Source organism: Pleurodeles waltl, chromosome 1_1, assembly GCF_031143425.1.
Source record: "Pleurodeles waltl isolate 20211129_DDA chromosome 1_1, aPleWal1.hap1.20221129, whole genome shotgun sequence".
NCBI classification, from domain to species: domain Eukaryota; kingdom Metazoa; phylum Chordata; class Amphibia; order Caudata; family Salamandridae; genus Pleurodeles; species Pleurodeles waltl.
The window spans coordinates 529,494,196-529,515,974 of record NC_090436.1 but is presented as its reverse complement, the minus strand read 5'-3'; the positions used below and the strand labels follow the sequence as shown (position 1 = coordinate 529,515,974).

The 21,779-nt window shown below is 45.1% G+C and overlaps 1 protein-coding gene across 4 annotated transcripts in view; it reads left to right on the top strand.

The window, feature by feature from the left end:
* Nucleotides 1-21,779, top strand: part of SKIC3 (SKI3 subunit of superkiller complex) — a 1,026,707-nt gene that overhangs the window by 192,443 nt on the left and 812,485 nt on the right. For all 4 annotated transcript variants that reach the window (XM_069225585.1, XM_069225575.1, XM_069225607.1 and 1 more), the window contains exon 8: nt 20,404-20,512. In XM_069225585.1, the coding sequence (XP_069081686.1) occupies nt 20,404-20,512 (109 nt within the window). The remainder of the gene's footprint in view (nt 1-20,403; nt 20,513-21,779) is intronic.

The following is a 21,779-nucleotide window of genomic DNA, read 5'->3' as shown; positions in this document are numbered from 1 at the left end:
GTGTGACTCCCTTACCCTGACTAGAGTGAGGGTCCCTACTTGGACCGGGTGTAAACTGTCTGCCAGCTAGAGACCCCAATTCTAACATAAATGAAGAACCTTCCATAGCTGTTGAGGTGAATGCTCTCAAATTCTGTACAGATCTTGAGACCCACTGAATTCTATGTCAGGACCGGAGGCTCCAATTATTCTTCTCTTTCCATGCTTTATTTTCTCAGCAGCCAATAAAGTGAAAGTATTTAAACTCTACATTTCCCAGTATAGTCACATGACCCACCGTAGAGGATGAATCTATAAAACCTGTCAACACCAAAACACTTCCTCTTTCTTTGCTGCGCCGCAACCAGTTAAGTAACCACTTTTGTTGTATCATATCTGCATTAAGGTTATAGTTGTAATATAAATTATTGCGATTCTGCTTGCGTGTATTTTCACGCTTGCGTTGGACAGCCGCTCTTATTACAGCTGGATGTAGTTTGTATTTAATTATTTTTTCTGCTTGTAGAACAAATAGCGATTATTATTATCATTGGAGATGTTTTCCCCCCCTCAAGACAAGACAGCGTGCCGCTTTCGTTTGTATTTGTGGAGCGGGAGTTTTGGGAGCTAGGACTTCAGCCGCACAGTCCTCTTTCTATTTCCAACCGGCAAGACATGACGCACATGCGTGTCTCAGCATACATCTCTTCGCGGGTCTACCATTTGAGGCTGAAAATTAAGCACTCTTCGACCGCTGTGCTCCGTTGACGCCATGGTTTGACTGAGTTCTCTAGGGTAGTAAAATCTTCCAGAGGCTTTGCCCCGAGCAAATTTTCATAGGTCCTCCCTCCACTTTCTAAAGGTTTTTATTCTGACCGGTGCTGGGATGTGATCCATTGTATCTTAGTCCTCCTGCTCCCCCTTGATACCCTTCTTGGGGCTCTTATACTCTTTTATTGGTGGTGACTGAGCTATTTATTTCATTCCTATACTGAGCACTTCTTTGAAGACTGCATAATGTTTGATGAAGGTGAGGACAGTTACTGTTATGAGGATGATCAGTCCAGGTCTTTTGAATAGAATTTGGTCCATGCCCTGGACGCAGGGCTACGCCATACAGTAAATGAGGCACTTGTAAAATGCAATTGTTCCTTTGAAAAAGCACCTCTATGGTTTTGCCCAACAGAGCTGGCTATCCCCCCCCCCCCCAAGCATGATTAATGAAGGTGACAAACTTAAGAGCTCACAGATTAAGGAGCCACATTAAGAGGCGTTTGAACGTCTGGCCGCTTTTCTGTCTGGTGAACTTACCTACAGTATCTCTTCTGGCTCCCATGCTAACACCATCTCTAATGACTCAGATTCTGTAGTCTCTCAGAGTTTGTCTCAGGAAGATATCCAAGGTCCACTCAAATGCAAAGCCAAATCTCACCACACATCCACTAGCAAGGAACCCAAAGTCCTGACTTTTGAACCGGGTGACAATATGGACCCCAGATCGACTGCATGCATTTCTCCTCCGGAGGTGGTAGATTATGTCAAAGCTTACCTACAACAGGATTTTGACAAGGAGGTTCCAGCTAGTCTGCGGTCTGAGTGGCCTAGACCCGAGTTGCCTGACAAGGTAGTGGACACCCCTGAGGTGGACCCCACCATGGTGACATACCTCAAGAAATATACAAAGGACCTGAAGAAAGGTATAGATAGGGAATTGAAATCATGCCAAGATAAACTTTTAGACATGATGGGTCCTCTGACAAAGATTTTGGAGATGGCTTTCCACTCCAAGGAGTCTCTAATACACCCATAGATGCTGAGATCTTAACTGATTGGGCCCAGCGAGCCATATGCCAATTGGGTAATACAACTGCGCAATATCCAGCGAACGCCGCCCATCCATTCTAATCAAATTAGACCCCAAACTTGCAAACCTAGCCTCTTCAGAGTCAGGCCCGGCAGCTCAAAGCCTCTTATTTGGAGCTCCATTCCTGATGGAATTGTCTAAATTCGTCTCAACTTATTCTAACTTGGATACGGCCCAAGGTTCAATTAAAAAAGTTCTCAAGCCACTTTTTGGAAGGGTGGGGCACTTCTGGGGATGAACATTCGGCCAAGGTAATTATCAAGGCTCCTCCAGAGAACATTTTTAAACAGGCAGAGATGGCTACCAAGCTTCCACATTCTACCCCACCAGATCTTGTGCATCCAGAGGACTATTCCTGAAAGACGGTTTAGGGGCTCTTTGAGTTCCTTCAAAGACTCCAGTACTTCAGGTGAGAGTTATTCCATGTTCAGAGGTATCTTTGGGGGGATGAACCCACCTGCTTGTACACATTTGACAAAGGATTTCACAGGACTCTTGGGTTCTCAAAGCCATCCAGGGTTTCAGACTGGAGTTTTACGAAAACCTCCTATTCAATCAAGTACACTGCTTTTGATGTGTTTTTCCTAACTAGATCAGACTTTTATAGATGTGAAACGCCAAACACTTATGTTGAAAGATGCAATAGAGGAATCCGAGTGTCATCCCCAAGGTTTTACAAGTTCCATTTTCCTTGTCGAAAAGAAAGGAAGTAGCTCAAGATTAGTTCTCAATCTTTGAGACTTCAACTAGAGGAGCCTTTACTGTCATTTCAAGAAGGAGAGGATCCACTTGTGGAGGGACATCCTTAGAGAAGGGGATTGTATGGTTAAATTAGACCTGAAGGATGCCTATTTTCATCCTCACAGACAATTCTTTCAATTTCTGTGGAAAGGAAAATACTATGAGTTCAAAGTCCTTCCATTCGGTCTCCCATCAGCACCTTGGTGCTTCACGAAGATCATGAAACCAGTCACGGAATTTCTGAGAGCCCGAGGCGTTCACCTCATCATTTATTTAGACGACATAATAATTATGTCCCAATGCCCTCAGAGATCCAATCAGCATCAGGAGTGGACAATTTCTCTTTTGCAAGATCTGGGATTCATGATCAATGTACAGAAATCCATTCTGACACAATGCATAGAATTTCTGAGTTTCCAGGTGGACTCTGACAACTCAGCTGATTCTCCTTTCTCAGAAAGTAAAGAGTATGAAGAGGGAATTGAGATTAGTATTGTCCAGGAACACTACATCCTTGAGGTCCATAGCCTGGTTAGTGGGTCTCCTGGCATTCTCTATTTAGGCAATATTTCCAGGCCCTGTCCATTACAGAGCCCTTCAATGTTTAGAAATCACTTGAACAAGGGTCTGTCTTACAGCAGATCGTTCTTTCGGAGGATGCGAGGACGGAGATTTTGTGATGGTTGAACCCAATGGAGGCATGGAACGCAGAGTCATTTTTGGCTCGACGCCTGAAATGATTTTAGAGTCAAATGCCAGCAGTTTGGGCTGGGTAGCCTGTTGTGGCCCAGTCTCCATGGGTGGGTGATGGTTGGCTACTGAATTGGCTCTATATATCAATTTCCTGGAACTTCTAGCTGGTTCTTTTTGCAATATGGAGTTTCATGGCAGAGAAAGCGAATTGTTGTATTCGACTCTTAATGGACAATGTCTCAACGGTTCGCTATGTGAACAAACTTGGGGGGGACTCGGTCCAAACATCTGTCGGAAATAGCCAAGTATTTTTGTCATTTCTGCCTTCAGAACCTAATTTCGGTGATGGCAGAATACCGACCGGGTCAACGCAATGTATTAGTGGACTGGCACTCTTGACACCTAAAGTATGCTGACAGTTGGAGGCTTTATCTCAAGACGTTTCGCTACTTAGTGCACTGGTGGGGACCCTGTGACATAGATCTGTTTACGTTGCGCCAGAATTTCCATCTTCCAGCGTACTTCAGCTGGTGCCCAGACCTGGGGGCGAAAGCGAGGATGCATTTCTGCAGGACTGGAATCCTTTCTACTCCTATGCATTCCCTCTGTTTATGATGACACCCAGAGTGCTGACTCTACTGAGATGGGAGAGAGCGGAGATGATATTAATAAACCCTCTGTGGAGATTTCAAGCATTGTTCCCCATTGTTTTCAAGCTAGATTGTGCGCCTCTGGTTCTGCTACCTTGGCGTTGGAACCTACATCTGGACCCCATGGGTCTTCCACATCCACTAATCCAATCTTGTCAGCTGTCATTAGTAGCCTGGTATCTTTCAGGGAAAGATGGGGTCTCCCAGGCCTTTCGAGAGAGGCTCAGGACTATACTAATCAAGCATGGACCTCAGGCACGCACAAAAGGTATACTTCATCCTGAAGAAGTTGGTGTGCTTGGTGTTGTACACGGGGTGCATATCCCTTTAACGCAGATTGCACTATGATCCTGAATTTTCTTTCTTCATTGGCAGTGGCAGGGATGGTTTATAGATCAATTAATAATTTCCATATCCGCAGGTCATTCCTTTATACATGGGAGACCAGTTGGCCAATTACCCATTGTGTGGAAGCTGATTTACGGGATTAGAATGCTTAATCCCCCTCTTCCAAAATATTCTGAACTGTGGGATGTTAATGTTGTCCTTGGTTTTTTGGATGCGTGGCCAAGCAATAACTATCTATCTAGGAAACAGTTGTCTGCCAAGCTTACTATGTTGTTATGCATTATTTCATGTAAAAGAATTTCAGATGCAAGGGCCCTGGATCTGGCAGGGTGCCGCTTTACTCAGGAAGTGGGTTCTTTTGTGGTATCCCAAAGAACAAAGTGTAACACCAGGTTCATTTCTTATCCAGTTTATTCAGATAATCCCAAGCTTCGTGTGGTTCAATGGTTGAAGGTTTGTGAGCTAGTACAGCTGAATTCTGAGTAAACATGCAAGGTCAATTGTTGATTGCGCTGCAAAAGCCATACTGTCCTGTTTCCTCTGCTATGTTAGCAAAATGGGTACAATGGCTTCTATCGGAAGCGGGTATAGACATTTCCAAATTTGGAGCTCATTCTACTAGAGGTGCTATGACATCAAAGTCTTTTTCTCTAGGGTCATATCTAGAGGCTATTTTGAAAGCTGCTGATTGTACATCGGAGTCTACTTTTAAAACTTTTTATTACAAACCTATAATTGATGTATCCTCAGTGGTGATGGAACAGCTTTAAACAAGCAGAATCGGAGCTTCCGGTCCTGACACAGAATGTAAAATTTTCTAGCATTTGCGTCAAGAATTTTTAATTCTGTTAAGGACACAGGCGAGGATTATCGCACCCATTTTTTACAATATATTGTTATTGTGATCTATGTACGTATATATTATATGTTCAATGGCATGTGTAGCTGCAGATACACATGCTGTGCATTATCCTGCCATCTAGTGTTGGGCTCGGAGTGTTACAAGTTGTTTTTCTTCGAAGAAGTCTTTTCGAATCACGTTACCGAGTGACTGCTCCCTTTCGGCTCCATTGCGCATGGGCGTCGACTACATCTTAGATTGCTTTCTTTCCGCCATCGGGTTCGGACGTGTTCCTCTTCGCTCCGTAATTCGAATCGGGGAAACTTAGAAAATCATCGGTATTGTTTGCGTTCGGGACCGGTTTAGTATCATCACATCAGCACCGACAACAAGACCGCTTCCGCGGCCCTTCGGGCCTTCCGCACTTAACCAAGGTCTGGTCGGCCCGACCACACCCCCGTCGACAAAGAACTAATGGACCGGACCCCTTTCCGTTTCTGTCCGAAGTGCCACGCCAAGTATCCTTACACAGACCAGCATCGGGTCTGTAACCTGTGTTTATCGCCCGAACACAGAGAGGGTACTTGTGAGGCCTGCAGAGCGTTTCGATCCAAGAAGACCTTAAGAGATCGACGCGCAAGACGGTTACAGATGGCGTTGAAACGATTACAACATCTCGACGCCGAAGAAGAAGAGATGCGGATATCCATCCAGAGTTCGGACTCGGATGAATCCGACGGGGATCGACCACCGACGGCTGCACAAAAAGTGAGTACACCTGCCCCGTCCCACACCCAAGGTCAGGTCAAGAAACAAAAGGCCTCGGGGACGCCACTGCCGGAAGGCCATGGCTCAACCCACAGAAAAGACGGTGACCAAGTAACATCAGCACTGAAAAAGGCCAAACTACTGCCGAAGATTTCCGACTCCGGTCGAGAAACCGGCACCGAAAAGAGTCGGCATCGAATAATCGAGTCGAGTAAACCTCGAAAAAGCCACTCGGAACCGAGACCGACAATCTCCATCGGGGTTTCGATACAGAAAATAACGGCTTCAGAGCCGAAAAAGACGTCCTACACGGAAGAGCAGGGGCTCTCTCTACAGCTCAAAGAAAAGCACAGATTTGAGCAGGAACTGGATTTAGAAGAGCATGATCAAACTTAGCAAAGGCTAGAAATCCAGAAAGACACAGGGAAGATACAACCCATCCCTCCGCTCAAGTCCAAAAGAAAACTGGCTTTTCACGAGACTGAGATGCAGCCAAAAGCCAAAGTGGTTAGAGAAAGGTCTCCACCCCCACAATTCTCACCACAAACGTCCCCACTACAAGCACCACAGTTGTCACCAGTGGGTACACCAATGGCAAAGTCACCCACACATACTGGGATGACTCAAGACGATGCGGACCCCTGGGATCTATACGACCCACCAGTTTCGGACAACAGTCCAGAGTGTTATCCGACAAAACCTTTGCCGCCAGAGGACAGTACGTCTTACACGCAGGTACTGGCCAGAGCAGCAACATTTCACAATGTAACAATGCACTCAGAACCAGTGGAAGATGACTTCTTGTTTAACACTCTGGCATCGACGCATGCATCGTATCAAAGCCTGCCAATATTACCGGGCATGCTTAAACATGCACAACAGGTTTTCCAAGAACCAGTAAAAGGGAGAGCCATCACGCCAAGGGTCGAGAAGAAATATAAACCGCCCCCGTCAGACCCTGTGTTTATTACACAACAGCTCCCTCCGGACTCCGTGGTTGTGGGGGCTGCAAGAAAACGGGCTAATTCGCAGTCATCAGGGGATGCGCCACCCCCTGATAAGGAAAGTCGTAAATTCGACGCGGCAGGGAAAAGAGTGGCATTGCAAGCAGCCAATCAGTGGCGAATTGCCAACTCACAAGCCCTCCTTGCCCGCTACGACCGAGCACACTGGGACGAGATACAAGACATCATCCAGCACCTCCCCAAAGAGCATCAAAAACGTGCCCAGCAAGTGGTTGAAGAAGGATAGGCCATATCAAACAACCAGATCCGCTCTGCACTAGACTCTGCTGATACAGCGGCACGAACTGTAAATACAGCAGTAACAATTAGAAGACATGCATGGCTGCGAAGTTCTGGGTTTAAACCAGAGATACAGCAGGCGGTATTGAATATGCCGTTTAATCAACATCAACTATTCGGCCCGGAAGTGGATACCGCAATAGAAAAAATGAAAAAAGACACGGACACGGCCAAAGCCATGGTCGCACTCTACTCCTCTCAATACAGGGGAACATTTAGGAAACCACAATTTAGGGGAGGGTTTAGACAGCAACCCTCAGAACCATCCACCTCCCAAACAAAACCCACTTACCAGTCTCAGTACCAGAGAGGGGGGTTTTGTGGTTCCTACAGAGGACAGTTTCCAAGAGGAAGAAGGAAATTCCAGCCTGCCAAGCAGACCCCTGGTAGCAAGCAGTGACTTCAATGTCACACTTCCCCAACACATATCACCAGTAGGGGGGAGATTAACAAAATACCACCACAATTGGACACACATTACCACAGACACCTGGGTTCTATCAATTATCCAGCATGGTTACTACATAGAGTTCACAAGATTCCCTCCAGATGTTCCACCAAGAACGCACCGAATGTCAATACAACACTTAGACCTATTACAAATAGAGGTCCAAGCACTACTAGCAAAAGAAGCCATAGAACTGGTACGTTATCACCAGAGAGGAACGGGGGTTTACTCCCTGTATTTCCTCATCCCAAAGAAAGACAAAACGTTAAGGCCTATTTTAGATCTCAGAACACTGAATGGATGTAGTCCCTTTACTAAAACAAAGGGAATACATGACAACACTGGATCTAAAAGATGCGTATTTTCACATACCCATCCATCCATCTCACAGGAAATACCTCAGGTTTGTAATACAAGGCAACCATTACCAATTCAAAGTGTTGCCATTCGGAATAATAACGGCCCCCAGGGTATTTACAAAATGCCTACCTGTAGTAGTAGCTCATATAAGGAGAAATCACATGCACGTATTCCCGTATCTAGACGATTGGCTAATATAAGCCAACACTCAACAATAATGTCAAATTCACATGCAATATGTAATAGATACTCTGCACAAACTAGGGTTTTCTATAAATTACCAAAAATCACATTTACAACCATCCCAAATACAACAATACTTGGGAGCAACACTCAACACACAAAGAGCAATTGCCACTCCAAGTCCACAAAGAGTCCAGTCGTTTCAAAATATAAAATCAAGCATGCAACCAAACCAACAATACACGGTCAGGTTTGTGATGAAACTACTAGGCATGATGTCCTCATGCATAGCTATTGTCCCAAACGCAAGACTACACATGCGGCCCTTACAGCAGTGCCTAGCAAAACAATGGCCGCAGGCACAGGGTCAACTCCAAGATCTAGTGTTGATAGACCGCCAAACACACTCTTCGCTTCAATGCTGGAACCCTGTAAATTTAAACAAAGGGCGGCCATTTCAAGACCCAGTGCCTCACGCCATTATGACAACAGACGCCTCCATGATTGGGTGGGGAGCACACCTCAACAATCACAGCATACAAGGTCAATGGGACAGTCAACAAAAACAACTTCACATAAATCACTTAGAACTGCTAGCAGTCTTTCTAGCACTAAAAGGTTTTCAGCCCCTTCTAGCCCACAAACATATTCTTGTCAAGACAGACAATATGACAACAATGTATTATTTAAACAAACATGGGGGGACGCACTCGTCACAACTGTGTATCCTAGCGCAAAAATTAGGCATTGGGCAATTCACAACAACATTCGCCTGATAGCACAATATATACCAGGCATTCACAATCAGTTAGCCGACAATCTCAGTCGAGATCACCAACAGTCTCACAAATGGGAAATACATCCCCAAATTCTAAAAGATCACTTCTACTGCTGGGGGACAGCAAACATAGATCTGTTTGCAACAAAAGAAAACGCAAAATGACAAAACTTTGCTTCCAGATACCCACACCCTCAGTACAAGGGCAATGCTCTATGGATCAGCTGGTCATGGATATTTGCTTACGCTTTTCCCCCTCTCCCGCTCATTCCTTTTCTGGTCAACAAACTGAGTCAAAACAAACTCAAACTAATACTCATAGCACCAACGTGGGCTCGCCAACCGTGGTACACCACACTGTTGGACTTCTCGGTAGTACCGCACATCAAACTACCAAACAGACCAGATCTGTTAACACAACACAAACAACAGATCAGGCACCCGAATCCAGCATCGCTCAACCTAGCAATCTGGCTCCTGAAATCTTAGAATTCGGATATCTAAACCTCTCAAAAGAGCGTATGGAGGTCATTAAACAAGCAAGAAAACCCACAACAAGACATTGTTATGCTAATAAATGGAAAAGGTTTGTTTTCTACTGCCAGGCTAATCAAATTACGCTGCTAAACGCCTCCATACAAAACATTGTAAGTTATTTACTACACTTACAAAAATCAAATCTTGCCTTTTCTTCCATTAAAATCCATCTCACTGCAAGATCTGCTTATTTGCAGATTACACATACAAAATCGCTTTTTAGAATCCCAGTTATCAAAGCCTTTATGGAGGGACTAAAAAGAATCATACCCCCAAGGACACCACCAGTACCTTTGTGGAATCTTAATATTGTACTAACACGACTCATGGGTCCACCATTTGAACCCATGCATTCTTGTCAAATCCAATTCTTGACGTGGAAAGTAGCCTTTCTAATAGCCATCACTTCTCTACGAAGAGTTAGCGAAATACAGGCATTTACTATACAAGAACCCTTTATACAGATACATAAACATAAAGTGGTTCTCCGTACAAATCCACAATTTTTACCAAAAGTCATATCACCGTTTCATCTAAACCAAACTGTGGAACTCCCAGTCTTCTTTCCACAACCAGAATCAGTAGCAGAAAGGGCATTGCATACATTAGACATTAAATGTATTACATTGACAGAACAACAATTTCGAAAAACAAAGCTATTGTTCGTAGCTTTCCAAAAACCTCATGCAGGTAACCCTATATCCAAACAGGGCATTGCCAGATGAATAGTCCAATGTATTCAGACCTGTTACCTTAAAGCTAAAAGGGAATTACCCATTACTCCAAGGGCACATTCCACTAGAAAAAAAGGCACCACAATGGCTTTTCTTGGTAATATACCAATGACAGAGATTTGTAAGGCAGCCACCTGGTCTACGCCCCATACATTTACTAAGCATTACTGTGTAGATGTGTTAGCAACACAACAAGCCACAGTAGGACAGGCTGTACTAAGAACATTATTTCAGACAACTTCAACTCCTACAGGCTGACCACCGCTTTTGGGGAGATTACTGCTTTGTAGTTTATGCACAGCATGTGTATCTGCAGCTACACATGCCATTGAACGGAAAATGTCACTTACCCAGTGTACATCTGTTCGTGGTATGTTGCGCTGCAGATTCACATGCGCCCTCCCACCTCCCCGGGAGCCTGTAGCCGTTTTAGTTGCATGTAAATTGTAAATATGTAAATAAATATTCCTTTACTACACACTATGTACATACATTTCTACTCCATTGCATGGGCACCTCTAGTATCCTTACTTTACCAACTCCTACCTCACCCTTTGCGGGGAAAACAATCTAAGATGGAGTCGACGCCCATGCGCAATGGAGCCAAAAGGGAGGAGTCACTTGGTCCCGTGACTCGAAAAGACTTCTTCGAAGAAAAACAACTTGTAACACTCCGAGCCCAACACTAGATGGCAGGATAATGCACAGCATGTGAATCTGCAGCCCAACATGCCACGAACAGATGTACACTGGGTAAGTGACATTTTCCATATATATATATATATATATATATATATATATATATATATATATGTGTGTGTATATATTTATATATATATGTAAAATTATGTTTTTCTGTATTGCTTCCTCCCTGTTTTGCTTTACTGATAGTTTTTTGCAGTGATTATTATTTTATAACTTGAGACAAGGTTTATGGCTGAAATGTGCTTATTCTTCCTAGGACAAGACGACAGATGATGATGATGCTCTACATTTAGGTTTGAGGTCCAGTTCGAGCAGGGGCGTTCGCGCTGACCACTTCTTTCCAGCTCCATGGGATGTATCTTGGGATTGCTCAAAGTTTCCGTGGGACTGAAGTTCTTGTTCTGGTTTGGCCTACTTTTACGGATGCAGTATATTAACTGTGTTTAGTTCTTCAAAGAAAGAGGAAGTGTTTTGGTGTCGAAAGGTTTTATAGAGACATTTTCTGGGGTTGGCCATGCAACTATAATGGTTGCTCTGGGGAATGTAGTGTTTAAATACGTTCCCTTTATTGGCTGCTTATGAAATAAAGCATAGAAAGAGAAGCATAATCTTCGCCTCCGTGTCCTTAATAGAATTAAAAATTCTTGACGCAAATGCTAGAAACATTCAGCACCTCAACCTCATTCTCAGAGGGGACTGTTAAAGACCTGCAGTGGTGGCTTTTGAATCCACATTGGGTCCACAGCAGATCCCTCTCCCTTCCCCTGCCAGATCTATGCATAGTGACAGATACGTCACTTCTGGGATTGGGTGGCCACATGGGAGAGACTGAGATCAGAGGCCTCTGGTCTCCGGTGGAATCTGGGCTCCATATCAAGCTTCTGGAGCTCTCGGCGATCAGGCTTGCGTTGAAAGCATTACTTCCCTCTCTCAAAGGAAAGTAGTGCAAGTGTTCACAAGCAACACTACCACCATACGGTACTGCAATAAAAGGGGCGGAGTAGGGTCGTGGAGCCTTTGTCAGGAGGCACTATGCCGCTGGACATGGCTGGAACATCAGGACATTACCCTGGTGGTTCAACATCTAGCAGGCTCTCTGAACGCCAGAGCAGACAAACTCAGCTGTCGATGCATAGCCGATCATGAATGGTGTCTCCATCCGGAGATGGGGCAAGGTCTCTTTCAGCAGTGGGGAGAGCCTTGGTTAGATCTGTTCACCTCCTCAGAGAACGCGCAATGTCAGCTGTTTTGCCATTGGAGTTTCCAAGGCAGCACTTGCTCGGAGACTCTTTTTGTCTCAAGTGGAACTCCGGCCTCCTTTCTGCCTATACCTCTTCTGCCCAGAGTTCTAAAGAAGATCAGGAATGACCGGGCCCAAGTTATCTTGGTGGTTCCGGACTGGGCACGGAGAGTATGGTATCCCGAGCTATTGAGCATGGCCACTGATCCTCCACTCAGACTGCCTCTTTGGGAGGATCTTCTGTTGCAGCAGCAGGGGACTGTTCTCCACCCAAACCTGTCCAATCTCTGTCTTCATGCGTGGAGATTGAGCAGCGGCAGTTGACGCTTTTGACCTCCCACCCGGAGTCTGTGACGTTATCTTGGCAGCCAGACACCCCTCCACCAAAACAGTATACGCCTATCGTTGACATAAATCTGTGGCATGGTGTACCAGCAAATCTGTTGACCCCATCTCTGCCCCTCTTTCTGAGGTTCTTTTGTTCATTCTTTCTTTATCCCAGCAGGGCTCTGCTTTGGGCACCCTTAAAGGTTCTTTATCGGCTATTTTAGCCTCTCTTAGGTTACCTGATCAGCCTTCACTCTTAAAGTCTCCTATTGTCAATCGATTCCTTAAAGTTCTCACCCATTTGTTTCCTCCCACTCCATTTATCATGCCTCAGTGGGACCTTAATCTTGTACTTACTTTCTTAATATGTACTCCCTTTGAGCCGATGCAGAATTGTCCATTACGGCTCCTTACTTTCAAGACTGTTTTTCTTGTTGCCATCACTTCTGCCCGCAGAGTGAGTGAGCTTCAGGCTCTTTCATCAAAGCCCCCATACTTGTCTGTACACCCTATCAAAGTGGTGTTGCGCACTTATACTTCCTTCTTTCCCAAGGTCGGTACACCTTTTCACGTAGGCCAGTCCATCACCTTGCCTACATTTTACGCACCTCCACATCTTTCTCATGAGGAAGAGAGACTCCACTGTCTGGACCCAAAAAGAGTGTTGATGTTCTATCTCAATCGTACTAAAGATTTCCAGGTGGACGATCAACTTTGTTGGATATGTGGGTGCGACGAAAGGGAAGGCAGTGCACAAATGTACTATCTCTCAATGGGTACTTCTTTGCATCAAGATGTGCTACTCTTTGGCCAAGAAGCAACCCCCTGAGGGCTTGCATGCTCATTCCACCAGAGCGACTGCTGCTTTCACTGCATTAGCATGCGGAGTTCCTGTCCTGGATATCTGATAGGCAGCTACATGGGCATCCTTGCACACGCTTGCTAAACATTACTGCCTGGACAGTCAAGTCCGTTGGGACGGCTACTTTGGTAGTTTGGTCCTGCCGGACTTACTAGTATGACCTTGGTTCGCAGCCCACCCCCAAGGATGGCATTGCTTGGGTATCTATTCCAAGGTAAGGAATCTACAACTAGAATATATCTCTACCAGATATATCGTTACTGAAGGTAAGTAACTTGTACAACTGGTGGTCATATAAAGCAATATAATATGTTCAGGTCGAGTAGAACCGGGGGTTAGAGGGTTGGATGAAACCACAGGGGAGCAGGCAGGGATGAAGGAGAGGACTACAGATGCATACAGAGGATTGCAGAAATATGCACTGCACATAGTGACTAAAAATGAACTGCTGTGACTAACAAGATGTGGCTTAAAGGGAAAGAGCTGCCAGGTTTGAACCAGGGGATCCAGGTTGAGTCTGTTTTGGCGCAGCATCCTGTGATTCTGGGCAAATCACGTAATCTCCCCAGTGTAAATGTAATGTAAATAGTGTAATGTAACTGGTTCTCATATAAAATGCTCCACTACCTTTGGGTCGAGTAGAGCGGGAGGGATGGGTTTGGATGAAACCACAGGAGCGGGTGGGGGTGAAGGAGAGGATATTGAATGCGTGAAGAGGACTGCAGACACATGCTTTCTCTAAGAGTGCATGTTGAAAATTAAAAAAGAAAGAAAAGAGTACCTGCTGCTAGTGGAAGGACACTGGTCGCAGAAAGCAGTACTTCATCAATGCTCCACGGCATGGACAAGGACTCCGAAGTCCAGGAGGAAGACGGAAGCTAGGAGGAGCCACTGACCTATAGGAAGACAGGAAACAAGAGTGATTTGGGAGCCAATCAGTGGTATTTATTTTCAGTGTCCGCAATTTAGACACTTCTACCCTTATTTTAACTTTGACTTCGCTGATGAATGAAAATTTGCCTAGCTTTCATAACGAAAAGTTTCAGTTCTATCAAGGACATGGAGGCGAGAATTATGCTTTTCTTCCTTCGCTTTATTATATCATTTCATCCAACAGCAGCCATTTTTAACAGTACCAAAATTAAACTACTGTTCCCAGAAACACCAGGAAACCTTAACATGTTCATTATCCAGTCAGTCAATTGTAGTTCCAAACATAGTTTGTCACTGTCCAGACTCTCTCTTTCTTTGTGCGTATCACGCCATAGATTGATATTCAAGTATCCTTTTTTGAATCATCAGTCCCTATGAAGAAAAAAACACCTTAAATGACTGGTCTCAAGAGCAACACTCATCAGGCCACAATAACAGTAAGTCATACTCTGAGGAAAATAAACCTAATCATACGAGGCACATAAATCATAATTACATGTCAACCAATATGAAAATGAATTACTTAATCCAGAACAGGGAGGTAAACCATATGTTGATCATCGCCAGGTGGGATAATCCTAGCCTCCGTGTCTTTAATAAAATTCAAAGTTTCCATTACGAAAGCTAGGCAAATGTTCATTATATTTCAGGAAAGGAGGCGAGGATTATGCTAGTTCAGAGCTTAATTACCACCAAATGAGCCACATCCAGCACTGGCTTAAAATAAAACTAATTAAACATGGAATCTAAGGACCAGTCTGCTGCATTCATTAAGTCCTTAAAACTAGCACCCAAGCAAAAAGCTTTCAAGGCCATTCCCCCTCTGGCAGAATGTGCCTCAAATGTCTTGGTGTTAATATCATCTTCCTGCATTACCCAATGAACCCATTGGGCTATTGTAGGTGAGGAAACAGCTTTGTGCAATTTTGTTAATGTGATGAGTAGCTGTGTTTTGTTTGGAAAGCAAACTTCTTTCATTATTAACTCATAAACAAGACACTGCACTACACACAATTTGGGAACATCCTGAGAAGCTGGGCAGGATATTATGCGGGTGTTAGATTTGGTTCCTCTACTTACCGTAAAGGGAACCCCATCCGGGGAAAACGCCCTGCCAGACAGGTCAAGGGCTCTCATGTCAGAGACCCGTCTGCATGATAAAGACAGAGAAGCATTGCAATTTTGCTGACCGCTCCTTCCGAAATAAAAACCTATTTGGTTGCCAAGATAGAAAAAGATTTAGGACCTGGTTAACATCCCACATTGTTGAGTAGCGGGGTTCAGGTGGAAGAGAAAGGCAAATCCCTCTAAGCAACCAGCAAACAGAAGTGTTTTCCCCCACCAGGGCGCCTTTAGTAGGAGCATGTCCGCTGAAATGGCTGCCTGAAAGGCAAAAGCATTAATAGATCCGGTAGCCAAGGCCATCCTTAGTGTAGGTAAGACATTTTTTGTCCAGCTTTGCTAAGTCTGCACACACAGCATCCACACCCCATCAGAAAGACCAATGCAGTTATCGTGTCTAGGCCGACCAGTATTGTTTGGTCATGCTGTCAGCCCATGCGTTGGACAGGAGGAATTGAGCGTATTGCAAAAGCCCTGTGCGTGTCCAGTATCTCCTGTAATGTACCAGGCCATCAGTTGTAGGAATCCCTCCATCACAAACTGGTGCGGGCTACTTTCGAATTAAGCAGAATGTTTGGTAATAGGGGGAGTCGGACTAGAGGTTCCCAAGAAAGTTTCATCAGAATTGAAACCACACTTGAGACCACTACATTGTCCATCTTTAGAAGGACACAAGACAGAATCTAGTTCTTCTTCCAACACCGAACCGGGAATGAACCAGCAAGGATTTCCAAACAATTGATATGCTAGCTCTGTTTTTGTGGTGACCAACTTTCTTCTCTGGAGAAGTCCCAACACCTAGCGCCCCAGCCTGACCTGCTGGCGTCAGACTCAATGACCAAGTTTTTGGTGGAACTGAAGATCATTCTCCCGTAGGATGCCTCCATATGGTTAAGCAACCAGGTGCTTCCTTCAATGGCTTTGTCCCTTAGTGGCACTGATTGACAATAAGTTAGACCCTTCCACAGGTATTGTGCTTTGAGCTGCTGGGGAGTCCGTTAGTGAAGAGGGCCTGGGAAGATTACTTCTGGGGGCACTGGGCTAGCAAGAGGATGTTGTCTAAATAGACAATGAGCCTTATCCCTTGCGCTCAAAGATACTCCACCACTGGCTAGAGGACCTTTGTGAAGCACCATGACACCAACGACAGACCAAACGGAAGTGTGAAGAATTCAAAGGTTTGGGAGCACCACATGAACTGGAGAAACTGGTGGTGAGGAGGAAAGATTGGAGTTGTCAGGTTAGCACCTTTTAGGTTCAGACGCACCATCCAGTCCAGTGCGCGCAAAGCATCTTTGAGGAGGTGAATGCCCTCCACCTTGAAATCTTGTTAAACCAGCCACTCATTCAATTCCTGGAGGTTCATTACTAGTTTCTGTCCTCCATTGCTTTTAACTACCAGTAAAAGACTGCTGAGGAAACCCTTAAAGTGAGTCACCAACCTGCAAATGGCCCCTTTCTCTAGGAGGGCCTCGACTTCCTCGTCGATCAGCACAACAGCTTGTTCTGAAAAAAGAAGGGCCACGGTGGGGACTCTTGCTGAGAAAACCCATAAAACTCGATTTGGAACCCTTTCACTGTTTGCAAGACCCATGCGTCTGTGGTGATATGAACCCATGCTTGGAGAAAATGCGCCAGATGTCCCTCCCACCCACTCACTCCCCCAGACTGTTTCTCAGGAAGAACACTCACCATTGTGACTTGAATCTTGAAACTGCCTTTGCTGCGGAACCGCTGTCCTCTCATGGGTTAGGAGGTGAAGCGAGCGCTACTTTGCCACTGGTCACGTCTGGAGCCTTGCCCCCTGGAGGGTGTGGACAGGATAAGCGGCTGGTCGTTTGGCTTCTACCATGACTGGCCCCTTGGAAAACCTGCAGGTTAACGATGCGTTTAATGCTGGTCAGCGCTTTCTTGAGTGACGTAAATGTGGCCACAAATATCCCCAATTCCTTTACGAAGGGGATACCAAGCAGCACTCTGGCCCACCTCTGAAGTGGCCAGGTCCCCCAACTTTGGGTCGACCTTGATCAGTAATGATCAGTGGTGATCCCTACACAGCACGCAGTTTGCGTTCCAGATAGGACATCGGGGGGGGAAGGGATGAGAGAGCCCTAGGCCTTGGCCTCTTCTGCCATATCCAATATCTTTGTCATGGGCCCATGTCATCTAAAAACATGTCGTGACATGAATGCCATAACCTATCAATAGCCTCCTTGGGGTCCTTCATATATTTGGCCCTGAAGGTAGGCATCCTGGAGCCTATATCCGGGGTAAGGGTGACCTTTCTTTCCAAGGAGGGCCGGGGCACTGCACCTAAGGATGGCTACGGGCATCCTTCTCTAGGGGCTTGCGAAGACACCCTGCCACACACGTTGCCTCCTTATCTGCTGGGGTCCAATTCGCAGATCTGGGGTGAATCGTCTGGGTTGGTGTAGCTTGCCTGGGCCTGGATGGGCCCACTTCAACTTCCAAGTCCCCATGGAAACTCCCCCCTGTTCTGTTGATCTGGGGAATCTGGCTGTGAATGCTCTGGGTAAACATCAGAAAGTATGGCCGGCCCTTCTGGGTAGGACACCTAAGCCAGAAAGGCTCACTTGAGGCGAGTGAGCACGTTGTGATCCCCCTCCTTGACACATTTTGTCTTTTGGGGCAGTTTAATCTCACCCAGGACGTCCTGGGGAGGGTTTGTGGGGGGCCCGGCGGACCCAGGGTTGTGGGTCTGGTTTGGGTATCTTTTGCGCACTCCAGTACAATCTGCTGGGTGAGGGGCTGTTCGAGGGGGCACATGGCCTTATTAACAGGTGGATAAATGGTGATATTTTCCGTCTCATTGAATGCCTCATCCCGCTGTAGGAAAGACGGGGAGTCCTTCTCTTCAAAGGCACTCTGGGAGGCGTGCATGATTGTAGCCCAATGTTGGAGGTTCTATCAGTTCTTTCTGCACGAACTGAGGTTCCCGTTTGCAATAGGGGCAGGCCTGAGGCCACTCAGTTTTATATGAGCGAAGCCCTACTATGGTGTATGCAGCGCATGCTAGTGTGACACTGGGGACCCCAGTAAGTGTGGGTGGGCCGGTGGCCGCACAAATTAAAGGGCTTATGCCCCAGGGACACTTTCTCCTCCTGGTCTGATGGGGCTGCTTAAGAACCGTGTCCCAAAACCAGCCTGCACTGCAGCACTGTCGAAACAGACCCTGCAGGACTTCCAGAAATAAAGCATGCGATATGGATCCCCGGGGGTGAAGGAGGGTAGAGGAGGATAGAGTGTCTGGAAAAACTTGGAAGCAGCTACAGACTCCGTGCAGGGCATCAACCAGGCAGGCAGACAAGGCTGCAGCAGCTTCAAGCTGGAGAGGCTCTGGCAATTAGGATGACCACCTCGCAATGAGGCAAATTCAGGACAGGACTGTAAAAAATTCAGTACAAAGGGTCAAAATTCAAGACAAAAAAAATTCAAGAACAAACTTCAGTTTTACAGACACACCCAAGAGAGGCCATGCCTCACTATGTTGTCAGTGCATTTATTTACTCTTTTTTAACATAGCACTATTTATTCACTGTGGTCTTTTTGAGATTGCCTCCTGGTATGCTAAATTCAGGTGTCACATTACGTACTTCTTCACTAGTAAATGAATGCCCTTCAGCACTGCCAAAGCCATCATCCCTACCCAAATCTACCCACTCTTTCTTGAAGAGAAAGTAACAGCAACATTTTGATTATGTTTCTGAATGTTTAAAAACCCCTGGCAAACAGTTTAGGAAACATTCAAGTAATTAACCTTATGATAGTTTAAACAAATTGAACAAAAACATCTGGCTCATCCCAACCGTCCATGGACTTTCAACCTAAAAAATATTTAATGAGGCAGGGCAGATGGTGTGGGCGACAGTCTCACACCTAATGTCAGGATGTGATGTACCCACAACTTGTCTGTAGTCTCACAGCACTAGAGTGTATGTCTGGGACTCTACATTTATTTCAGAAGTGGGAGCCCAGACTACCAATCAAAGATAATAAAAGAGGAGGATGAAATCGAGATCAAATGGGAGATCCACGTTAAGTGATTCAAAGGGTTGTTGCTAAGAACTGGATAAATAAGGAAGAGAAGAACAAGGTGGGATAATTCCTAAAATCAGACAAGGTGGGTCCACCAAGACCACTGGAAGATATTGGGCACCTGGGAAGTTGTCTCTGCACGTCTGAATCCCACTGTAGTGAGAAGCGCATTGCGGAGCTGCCGAGACGCGTTGCTCACTACGCCCTCTAGTGGCCAGTGGACCGCAATGCGGTGTCTGCAGACCGGGAACCATGTTGTGTCAAGAGCGCATTAGCAGTGCTGCGACCTACGAGGCAGCTAATTGAGAAAAAAGATCAAAGGCTATGGCATTCCAAGGTACCGTAAGGCTAAATGAGCAGTAACAATATTGTGAAACACAGAAAGAGGAGTGAAATGGGACTTCACTGGGGCTGCTGAGCAGCTAAGAAAGAGGGAGTCTGGACAGCGATGATGGACTATGTTTAGGACTACCATTGACTGGATAATGAACATGTTATGGTTCTCTGGTGTTTCGGTGAACAGTAATTTAATTTTGTTAATGTTAAAAATGGTTGTTGTTGGATGCAATGTTACAATAAAACAAACGAAGAAAAGCATAGTCCTTGCTTCTAGCTCTAACATAGAATTTTGTCTATCATACTTTTGTTGTATTTATTGTGATACAGTGTGTTTTTGTGAAACTGTATTGGTTAGGACTAGTGGAAAGGAAGAAGCAATTCAGTCATAAAAGTGAACAGCATTTGAGTGATCCAATGGATTACTGGTTTCTTTGGGCTCATGCATGTCCTTTTTAGCAGAATGTGTTTCAAATAAACTCTATTCTTTAATGTTTCCTAAATGCTTGAACAGAACAGACTTAAATGGAATACTGTGTATGTTTATTTACTGATTCTTTACCTGAATTTTCAGATGTATTTTCATTGTTTTAGTTTCCCAATGATCATGCAAAGTTGAGAGAGACGTGTAAAGATATGATGGTTCTCTACCCTGGGCTGAGTTATCCATTAGAAGTCCTTAGCCTGAACTTCATTCAGACTGGTAAGCTATCTATTCCCATTATTGTGTTTTTGATCAACTAACATGTTTGACTCTTTGAGCTGCTATGCCATGCTGTGCTATGTTAGGGGACTTACAAAGTGCTTGGAACTCGAAGGCATCCCAGCGCTGAAGGAAAAGGAGAACCACTGCAGCATGACCAGAGGCATCACCTAAAGGATCAGTTTTTAAATACCAAGTCTTAAAGGATTTTCAGAAACTCAACTCGTACATGGATCATATGGCCGGGTGGAGGGCATTCTAGAGCTTGGTTGCAATAAAGCCAAACGACCGTACACCACTTCTAGCTCTTCTGATAGAGGGGACACATGTAGGGGAGAGTACACTGGCATTGAGGTCCTAGTTCGAAGGATCCTAGTGTACTACAGTCAAAATACACTAAAACCAGGCAAAAAGTGGGGGCAACCATGTCAGAAAGATCCTACTTTCATACAAGATCCACATAACCAAGATCACGAGCTGGACTTAGGAATACATTACATCTTGGGGAAAATAATAGACAAGACTTTTCCAAACATTTCACAAATGAACATGGCAAAACTGCTAACAACACTAGATAGCATACATAATCATGTGCCATTGAAGCAGTAAAATAATTGATCACAGCCATGGCACAAATCTTTAGCAAACCATGATCTACAAGCAAGCGCAACTTAATACAGACACTAAGATGATGGCGGTGTCAGAGGCACCCAACAGCAGTAAATCACCCACAGCAGAGACCCCACAACAGAACTGTGTTGGACTGGTTTCCTGCAACCAACCCAAGCTATCTTTATAAGGTACAAATCAATACAGACACCCTGTAAGGAGCAACACACGTAGCTGATACAGTAAACCTTTAATGAAAACAATAGCAAAACAGTCATGTAATTGGCAATGCTAGCTAAACAGTACCAAAACAGTCATGTATATTGCAGTGCTGGCTCAAATCAGGTACAATGCAGTAAGTCAAAGCATAATAATGATTCTGCGAATCAAGACAAAATAGGAGAATAGACCATACGTCCTTTGATGACTTTGCTTTGGAAGTTAGCACCAGGAAGCCTGCTCCAAACACTCCCTACAAACAGTGCAGAGGGACAGCAGCTGTGGGCAATAGCAAATCTGCACAACTTCGTCTGTGAGCTTCACAGAGTATCCCGGACTACTCCTTGTTATATACTAAAAGGTGGCTTACACAATATTGTGTTCCTCTCATGTGACAGCTGTTTTCGTTGTACCATCGGTGTTTTCTTTGACCCAATAT